At 40.6% G+C, this 10,169-nt stretch overlaps 1 protein-coding gene across 4 annotated transcripts in view; it reads right to left on the reverse strand.

Moving 5' to 3' along the window:
* DAAM2 (dishevelled associated activator of morphogenesis 2) overlaps positions 1-10,169 on the reverse strand; it is a 245,122-nt gene that overhangs the window by 72,007 nt on the left and 162,946 nt on the right. For all 4 annotated transcript variants that reach the window (XM_068168667.1, XM_068168668.1, XM_068168665.1 and 1 more), the window contains 2 exons: positions 3,255-3,365; positions 516-619 (listed from right to left, as the gene is read on the reverse strand). In XM_068168667.1, the coding sequence (XP_068024768.1) occupies positions 516-619; positions 3,255-3,365 (215 nt within the window). The remainder of the gene's footprint in view (positions 1-515; positions 620-3,254; positions 3,366-10,169) is intronic.

The raw sequence follows: 10,169 nt of genomic DNA on the forward strand, positions 1-10,169 counted from the left end.
AATATTGTAAATTCTGTATATTTTGTACATATTCATTGCATTCCATTGTAGAGTGTAGTTTTGCTTGTAAAATACAGCTTTCCATTCACTTCTCCGGCTGAGTTTAGCTGTGATTTATGCTGGTGGGGGTATATTAAACCTCGCACCACTACATCAATGAAGTGACTTCTCTCCCTTATATCAGGACAAACTTTTGCTCCAGTTTTGCTACAAGAGAAAATAATTAAAAGTTTTTACGTTATTTTCCCCCTCCCCATTCTGTTTGCTATCCCCAGCTTAGAAGAAAAGCAATTCAGGAAATTCTTGTCACAGTCACCACCAAGTTAGTACGTATTTTTTCTTACTTCATTTGCTGATTTTAATTGTAGGGACAAATTTGGTTCTTGTCTTTAAAGGGAGTCAGTTTTAGGAAGGGAAAGAGACAACTTTGTGCTTCAATCTCAAACCCAAACAGAGAAGAGTTTCTGAGAACTACTTCTGTTGATGAATAAGTGTTCTCAGAAGACATGCCTTACCTGTCCAGTGTAGCATTCTCATGTCCTCTTAGCTTGTCAATGACAGGTTGAATTCCCAGCATCAGAAATTCATAGCGTAGGTGTAACCGGAATTCCAAATTGTCCTTAAAAATTGGAGAAAAATCAAGTTACTGGATTCCAAAAGCTTTTAATCCCATTTGAAAAATAAAGATTAAAACAAAAAATGAATTAATTACTTAAAATGTCAATTATTCCATTTCTAATATGCTGTACCCTGCCATCAAATTCAGAAGATTATTAATTGCAGTGAAGGGGAAAAAAAAACTATTTCAAAATAATAAATAAAAAAAAATAATAATGTCTTTGCCTGTGTTTCACTGTTAAATCCACTCATGACAGCACATCCCATGCTGTTCCAGAAAGAAAAATGTTATCAGCGTTTGTCTTGCTAGTAGATTAATGTCCTGCCACCTGCTTACAGATGAATAGAATAGAATAGAATAGAATAGAATAGAATAGAATAGAATAGAATAGAATAGAATAGAATAGAACAGAACAGAATAGACCAGACCAGGTTGGAAGAGACCTTCAATATCATCAAGTCCAACCTATCACCCAACACCATCTAATCAACTAAACTATGGTACCAAGCACCCCATCAAGTCTCCTCCTAAACACCTCCAGTGATGGTGACTCCACCACCTCCCTGGGCAGTCCATTCCAATGGCCAATCACTCTTTCTGGGAAGAACTTCTTCCTAACCTCCAGCCTAAACCTCCCCAGGTGCAGCTTGAGAATGTGTCCTCTTGTTCTGGTGCTGGTTGCCTGGGAGAAGAAACCAACCCCCACCTGGCTACAACCTCCCTTCAGGTAGTTGTAGACAGCAATAAGGTCTCCTCTGAGCCTCCTCTTCTCCAGGCTAAGCAACCCTAGCTCCCTCAGCCTCTCCTCATAGGGCTTGTGCTGGAGGGCTCTCACCATCTTTGTTGCCCTTCTCTGGGCATGTTCCAGCAAGTCAACATCTTTCCTAAATTGAGGGGCCCAAAACTGGACACAGTACTCAAGGTGTGGCCTAACCGGTGAGGTGTACAGAACATCATTGCAGTCTTCCTCCTGCTTTTTATGTTTGTTTGTTGTAAAATCACCATGTACACTGGCAAACCTGAGACCTCTTCAGTGGGATGTAACAGGACTGCTGGAGATAGTTACAAATATATTACCAAAAAGAGCTCTTCTTTGCCCCTGTACTCAGCACTGGTTAGGCCACATCTTGAGTCCTGTGTCCAGAACTGTCTGAGCCCCTCAATTTAAGAAGGATATTGAGACACTTGAACGTGTCCAGAGAAGGGCAACGAGCCTGGGGAGAGGTCTCAAGCACAAACCCTATGAGGAGAGGCTGAGGGAGCTGGAGTTGCTTAGCCTGGAGAAGAGGAGGCTCAGAGGAGGCCTTATTGCTCTCTGCAACTACCTGAAAGGAGGCTATAGCCAGGAGGGGATTGGTCTCTTCTCCCAGGCAACCAGCAACAGAACAAGAGGACACAGTCTGAAGCTGCACCAGGGGAAGTTTAGGCTTGAAGTGAGGAGAAAGTTTTTCACAGTAAGAGTGATTGGCCATTGGAATGGCTGCCCAGGGAGGTGGTGGAGTCACCATCCCTGGAGGTGTTCAAAAAAGGATTGGACATGGCTCTTGAAGCCATGGTTTAGTAGTCATGAGGCCTGTGGTGACAGGTTGGACTTGGTGATCTCTGAGGTCTTTTCTATGAGGTCTATTCTATGATTCTATGAGCTTGCTGTCAGTTGTGGTTTAGCCCCCCAAAAAAAAGAAAAAAGAAGAAGAAGCCAATATAACAAAATTAATACTTCAAATGAAACAAAATAAGCTTCAACTCTCTTCAAGAATCAAAAGAAAGTCTTGTCAGTGAAAGAAAAACAATGGACTGTCTTTTCTGTTTTACATTTAAACATTTTGAGTTTGGCTTTGAGTCAAAACAATATTTCAAAGCATTTCTGAGTGTAAACCAAAGCACTTTGTAAAAGGCTGAAATCAATTGATGAATACCTTGCAGTTCTTTGAAAATAAAATACCACTAATAAGCAAAACCCCAAAAAACAACACCACCCCTCCACACACACAACACAGCAAACCAACTACAAACAAACAAAAATAACAAAAACCTCCAGAGGTATTGTTTCAGTGGAAGTAGTCTTTGTTAGGGATTAAAATAATATGAAATACACTGTAATACTGATAGTAACAATTGAGCATTGATTTCTACAAACTACATCCAGTCAATAACACAAGCCCTATGAGGAGAAGCTGAGGGAGCTTGGATTGTTTAGCCTGGAGAAAAGGAGGCTCAGGGAAGACCTCATTGCTGTCTACAACTACCTGAAGGGAGGTTGTAGCCAGGTGGGGGTTGGTCTCTTCTCCCAGGCAACCAGAACAAGAGGACACAGTCTCAAGCTGTGCCAGGGGAAGTTTAGACTCGAGGAGAGAAGAAAGTTCTTCACTGGGAGAGAGTCGTTAGCCATTGGAATGTGCTGCCCAGGGAGGTGGTGGAGTCACCATCACTGGAGGTGTTGAACAGGGGATTGGACGTGGCACTTGGTGCCATGGTTTAGTCATGAGGTCTGTGATGACAGTTTGGACTTGATGATCTTTGAGGTCTCTTCCAACCTTGGTGATTCTGTGATTAGTGACTTAATTCTTTAGCCCCTTCCAAGACAAATTAATTGCAGCATAACATTTTTGAAAGAGTTTCCAGAGCAGTGACTCACCTCACCAGCACCAGCATTCAGGACAGCATTGATAAAGGACATGATGGCTGTTTTGAGGTTTACTTCATCTCGGTATCGCCCCATGCTTCGGTCCAGCTCATTCAACAATGTCTGAAAAGGAACAGCAGCCTGGGTTAGAGGTTGCAATCCAATTCCTTGCACCATTTTGTGTACCATTCATGGGATATGCACAGAGTCTTCTTTTGATTTCCTATATATTTGCTTAAAGAAATAACTTCTTCCTGGCAGTTGGGCCTACCACAACAAACAAATGAAGAATAGTGATAGGAATAAGATACCCACCTTACCCTAATGAAAGAAAAAAAGAAAGGAAGAAAAATGCAAAGAATAGAAAAATGAAAAAGAAAAAAAGTCTGATTTCTTTTTAAAATAAACCATTTTTTTTTGTTGTGGAAAAAGATGTAGACACTTTGTCATGATGACAAAACCCTTTATAGTTTTGGTCACCATGATCTAAGAAAGTTAGCAGATTGACATACTTCATAGTCAGTTAACTCTGTGTAGTGGATATGATAGCATAGCATAGCATAGCATAGCATAGCATAGCATAGCGTAGCATAGCATAGAATAGAATAGAATAGAATAAGCCAGACAGGAAAAGACCTGTCATCCAACACCATCTAATCAACTAAACCATGGCACCAAGCACCCCATTTAGTCTCTTCTTAAACACCTCCAGTGATGGTGACTCCACCACCTCCCTGGGCAGCACATTCCAATGGGCAATCACTCTTTCTAGGAAGAACTGCTTCCTAACCTCCAGCCTAAACCTCCCCTGGCACAGCTTGAGACTGTGTTCTCTTGTTCTGGTGCTGGTTGCCTGGGAGAAGAGACCAAGCCCCACCTGGCTACAACCTCCCTTCAGGTAGTTGTAGACAGCAATAAGGTCTCCTCTGAGCCTCCTCTTCTCCAGGCTAAATATGACAGGGAATTTATAGATGCAGAAAAATAGCATTATATTCATACATCCTTTATACTGACATCAGTCAATTTTCATTATTTTCTTGGTTCCCAGCAGGGTAAATTGCACCAATTTCTGCACTATGTATAGAGAAGGGCAGAATTCTAAAGAGAATTCTTTCAAGGGATAAAACCTACACCTTAGCTTTGGCAGATTTCTCCTTTTTCCTTCATTTGCACCCATTTCATATGATGTAGAACATTACATATCTCTTAGTCAGCTACTTTCAGGGATTTGCAAATAATCAGAATATCCCTGTGCATACAGCTCCAAAACTCAAAGATATATTACACAGCTCCACTGGCAGTACAGTTAAACTCCAATTTCCTTGTTACAGAAACACAGAAAGATATGGGTTAGAAGAGACCATTAAAGATCACCTGGTCCAACCCTCCTTCAATGGGCAGGAACATCTTTCGACTAGATCAGGTAGTTCAAAGCCCTGCCCTTGAGCACTTCCAGTTATGAGGCATCTACAACTTCTCCGGGCAATCTGTTTCAGTGTCTCACCACTCTCACCACATAAAATGTCTTGGTTTTGTCCAAATTAACTCTGGCCTCTTTTAATTCAAACTCATTCACTGATATGCTGTCACTAAAGGCCCTGGTTCAAAGTCTTTCTCCATCTTCCTGATTAGCTCCCTTTCTATATTGCAAGGATACCATAAGGTCTCCTCAGAGACTGTATGTTCCCCTACCAACCAAATAACAAGGGTATTTAGCAGCAGGGGCTATTTAGCACGGAAATATTTTGGTCTAATTGTTGCATACACATAGATACTTCACCATAATCTTGTGAGTATCAGGAGACAAGACAAATAATGTTGGTAGCCTGCTTTATACAATCTCTTTGGAATTAATTCCACTTGAATATTTACCAAAGAAATTACTTGTAGAAACTGATTAGCTATGAAAGCAACTCTACTTTAAGCTTTGTGCTTACAACCATGAACCTTCTCCTCAGAATCTTCTCTGATCAGCTCATAATTCTCAGGATAATTTTTGTTATTGGAGGAGTAACAAATTCCACTTGAGTTCTGCCAGTTCAACTTTATGTGCCTCACTCTAACATTAATCATCACCCCATAGTCATGTACTTGTTTTGTTGGTACACCAGTAAAGACCTATTTCTTTTCTCTCTTCCCATGTTTTGACCATGAAAGGAGAATTAAAACAAAAATATCTTTTTAATGTTCAGCTCAGCAGATAATATAAATAATATTTTGAAACTGTGATGCTGAGGAAGTTCATTTTTCTTTAGTCAGTCTTCTGTCCTTGGTTACTGAAAGTGTTTACTCATAGAAAAATCTTTCTTGTGCTAGTCATTTTCATAGGTCTCTCTCATTTCCTGAAGAAAATGGGCATCACTGGAGAGATATGTTTCAAGAAACAGGAAGGAATATCTTTCTGTGCATTGCCCAGGGTAAAGAATATCCAGAATATCCTTCTAGCTTCATGCAATCCCTACGTCTGTTGTTCTGTAGAGATCTTTTATCTATTGTAGGCTGCTCCTGACAACTGTTCATGCATCCGAGCATAGTATATTCACTATCAAGTAAGCCTGATTTCACAAATTCCTTTTTCCTACATATTCTACACTGCCCTTTTGGCCTTTTGCAAATGTCCCCACCCCTGGCATTTGAATTTCCATCACTACCATGATTTCCCAGTAATTATGTTATGACTAATAGCAACCTTTCCCCCATTTTGTTAGAAATGAGTCTTACAGAAAAATACATGCCCTACAGAGACAGACTGATGGTATGTCCAGTCCACCATCCTTCAATTACAGTAGCAGAGAATTTTAGAAGTCTTCAAATTCACCAACAAAAACAACTTTTCAACTTGAGAAAAAAGAAGTAGCAAAATAAATGAGAGAACTTAGCTCTTTTACTGTCAGATATGATGCTGAATCCAAAGCACATGTGTCTTGGAATAATTTCAGCAGTTACTACTACAGAAGAATCAAAGCTAAAGATGAAAACCTTCTTCATGTTTTTCAGAGGCCTCATCCCCACCATATAGTCCCAGAGACTTCTGGGAACACGCTAGATTCCGTGTAGCAAGATATCAGATAAAGCATCCAGACAGGATGAAGGAATTTAACAGAAGTTTTTTATCCTCTATTTAGGAATAGAATAGAATAGAATAGAATAGAATAGAGTAGAGTAGAGTAGAGTAGAGTAGAGTAGAGTAGAGTAGAGTAGAGTAGAGTAGAATTAACCAGGTGGAAGAGACCTTTGAGATCATCGAGTCCAACCTATCATCCAACACCATCTAATCAAATAAACCATGGCACCAAGAACCCCATCCAGTCTCTTCCTAAACACCTCCAGTGATGGTGACTCCACCACTTCCTCAGGCAGCACATTCCAATGGCCAATCACTCTTTCTATGAAGAATTTCCTCCTAACATCCAGCCTAAATCTCTCCTGGCACAGCTTGAGACCATGTCCTCTTGTTCTGGTGCTGGTTGCCTGGGAGGAGAGTCCAAACCCCACCTGGCTACAATCTCCTTTCAGGTAGTTCTGGAGAGCAATAAGGTCTCCTCTGAGCCTTCTCTTCTCCAGGCTAAGCAACCCCAGCTCCCTCAGCCTCTCCTCATAAGGCTTGTGCTCAAGACCCCTTTGTTGCCCTTCTCTGGACATGTTCCAGCAACTCAACATCTTTCCTGAATTTAGGGGCCCAGAACTGGACACAGGACTCAAGGTGTGGCCTAACCAGTGCTGAGTCCAGGGGCACAATATCTTCCCTGCTCCTGCTGGCCACAGTATTCCTGATACAGACCAGGATGCCATTGGCCATCTTGGCCACTTGGGCACACTGCTGGCTCATGTTCAGCCTACTATTGACCAGTACCCCCAGTTGCCTTTCTGCCTGGCCGCTCTCTAGGCACTCTGACCCCAGCCTGTAGCACTCATAGGGTTGTTGTGGCCATCACTGACATTCAGTAGGGTTTCATTCAATACGCAGCAAATCTCAAAAGGCTTTGGATGAGCCCTGAGGGGAAGAAGGAAATCAAGTCAAAATACAAGATTTTAATTTGTTTGTTGTTAGCTCTTTTACCACAATTTCAATTCATCAGATTTCTCCCTAAAAATTGCTGCCTTTACTAACAGTGTTAAAACAACTCAGTAAAGGAGAATTTGGAAGGGATGCTCCTAATCTCTCCCTTTTCACCTTTATTTCTTCACCTCAAGATTCAAAATTCGTATCAGCATTAGATAAAAAAAACAAGAATGTTCTGTACAAAGTAGCCCTTTTAATATTTTCATTGGCCAGTGAAGTCAGCTCCTTTCAGACAGTATCTCCTTTCAAACAATATCTAACACCTAGGTTCTCTCAACACTAAAAGGAAAATTCTTTCCCCCTGCAGAGGTCCCCAGCTGGGTGGGTGTTTCAGATAGTAAGGCAGGCTAGAAGGGTACTGCAACATCCTGATATATTTTTCTGGGCCAGTGAAAGAACACTGTAGTACTGACTTTGAATATATCAGATATAAAAGAATCCCAGCAAGCACACCAAGGAATCATCCTCCTAATCCCACATTTCTGCTTTTAGAGTTTACTGTCCAGCTTTCTATCATTTCCTTTCATCTCTCTCCTTTAAGGGATAGAGTAGAATTTTTAAGCAAATAAGCATATTTTAAACAAAAATTGGATGAAGATGGCTTCTCTAGATTGCCTCAGGAAGGCATGTCAAGTGTCAGGAAGGCACCGAGAGAGTTGTTAGCCATTGGAATGTGCTGCCCAGGGAGGTGGTGGAGTCACCATCACTGGAGGTGTTCAAGAGAGAACTGGACGTGGCACTTGGTGCCATGGTTTAGTAGTCATGAGGTGTTGGGTGACAGGTTGGACTTGATGATCTTTGAGGTAATTTCCAACCTTGTTGATTCTATGATTCTATGTATTTATATTATCACAGAATTTGAGTAAGGATATAATACTGCCTGAAGAGGAGAGTTTTCAAGAAGTATCTTAAAAGAGGAACTGCAGACTGACTGTTGGACACTAAAGGAAGAGTTATTCCAGGCAGAAGGGCAGCATGAAAGAAGAGTCAAAGTTTAAAGCAGGCAAAGGGATCAGATCAGGTAAGAAGCTGTGGTAAATGTGAGAAAACAGAAGTAGCCACAATTTAGACACAAACAAAGTATAGAAGCTTGTGCCAAGTGTCAAGACAAAAGGGATCCTGGTAGAGTTGTGAATATGTTGAACAGTAGAGATAGAGGGTGAAGCTGTACTACTGAATGGCTTTTGAGACTAGACAGAAGTATTAACAAAGAAGAGTAAGATCTGGAGAATCTTCCACAGCTTCAAAGTGACTCCTCTCTGAAGTTAAGGATTAGATTGATAATTACAGTCAGTAGATTAAATGCTGTCAATTTAGAGATAATTGATATTTTACATCGGTTTCCCCTCAGAGCAAAATATGGAATTTTATTAAGGTAAGGAGATAGTCCTTCATATTTGTAAAAATTCTGTATATGTAATTTTATTAACTTCAATTTTAAAAGGAGAACACATCAAAAAGCAGATATCCTTCCAAAAATATTTCAGCACAGATAGATGAGTGACCTTCAGCTTGTATGACCTAGTCCAATTTAGCTAAGTTAGTTGGGGTTGCTCATGTTTATATTACTCAGAAATCTCACCTTAATTTGGATTTTGACTCTAAACACACCAGTATTCAAACAGCAGGAATCACAGTGGGACAACCAATGCAAGTTTAGTAAGAACCATATCTTGAGTCACAATTTTGTTTCTCTACTAATTCATCTGTTGTTGAGACCTCTGACTACTTCGGGCTAGCTGTGCCAGATAGCAATGCTTATGCTTAGAACACTCACCAGCAATAGCTTCTGATAGTCAACGGAACATGCCATGTTTTATGCTCCTGTGTTAAGTACATGGTCTCTGCATTATTCCACTACACTTGAGCTTGTGCAATTTGGAAATGCTCAGTGTTCCAATCTAAAGTTGTCAGTAAGATGTTATGCAGAAGCTCGAGTTTTGTATGCTTTCTAGCTCTAGTTCATACTGAACCTCTCCTCCTCCTTTTTACCAAGAGGAATGGAAGAAGAACAATGCACTGCAAATTTTTACTCATCAACATGCCACTCCTCTGCAAGAAGGCAAAAACCAAAGGAAACAATTTGTGTTGGGAAAAAGTAGACCTGGGATGGTGTTTGTTACATTTACCTCCCGATTCCTCAAAGCTGGTCATCACAGACAATATGGGGACAGTGGGACACTCAGATTTACTGCAATCTGCAGGAGGGGAAAATAAATCCAAACACAAAGTTCCAGCTTTCATAGATAAGAAAGAATAAATTGAAAGCAAGGTGGCTGAAAGGGATAAAGAATATTGACAATCACTGTTATCAGGTAGGCAACTTCAGGAAAAGCAACAATTGCACTGATATGAGAGGTCAAAATTCCCTGTATATTATTTATTGGACCTGACAATAAAGGTGAGCTCAGTACAGTTTCCTGAAAGCCCTACAGGCTTTATTTTTACATGAACTGACTTTGGTTTCCAAAACTGAGAATCCAAAATTATCCTCAAGTATTGTGTCTCTAATCTAGGCATTGTCTTATGAAGCTAGATCTAGAGAAAGACTCAGTAGTGCCTTTATAACTCCCAGCTTTCCATTTCCCCTCCCCACCACCCATTAGAATCAGTCTGCAATAATGAACACTAGAGCCAAAGGAATAAATTCCTGTTCTGCATATTTCCAAGTACGATTATCCTGTTACTACAGTTTAGTTCAATTTTTACAACTTTTCACAGAAAGAATTCTCATTTCTTAGTTCCTGCCAGATCCCTAGTTGTGGGAGACCATTTTCAACACTAACAGTGATTAGGTATGGCCAAAGTCAGCGTAAAGCAGCAAGATCTAAACTGTTCAGGCCACTTTATTACACCGTGTGATT

Source organism: Melanerpes formicivorus, unplaced genomic scaffold (assembly GCF_026170545.1).
Source record: "Melanerpes formicivorus ecotype bairdi unplaced genomic scaffold, bMelFor1.0.p_v2 SCAF_151, whole genome shotgun sequence".
NCBI lineage: Eukaryota > Metazoa > Chordata > Aves > Piciformes > Picidae > Melanerpes > Melanerpes formicivorus.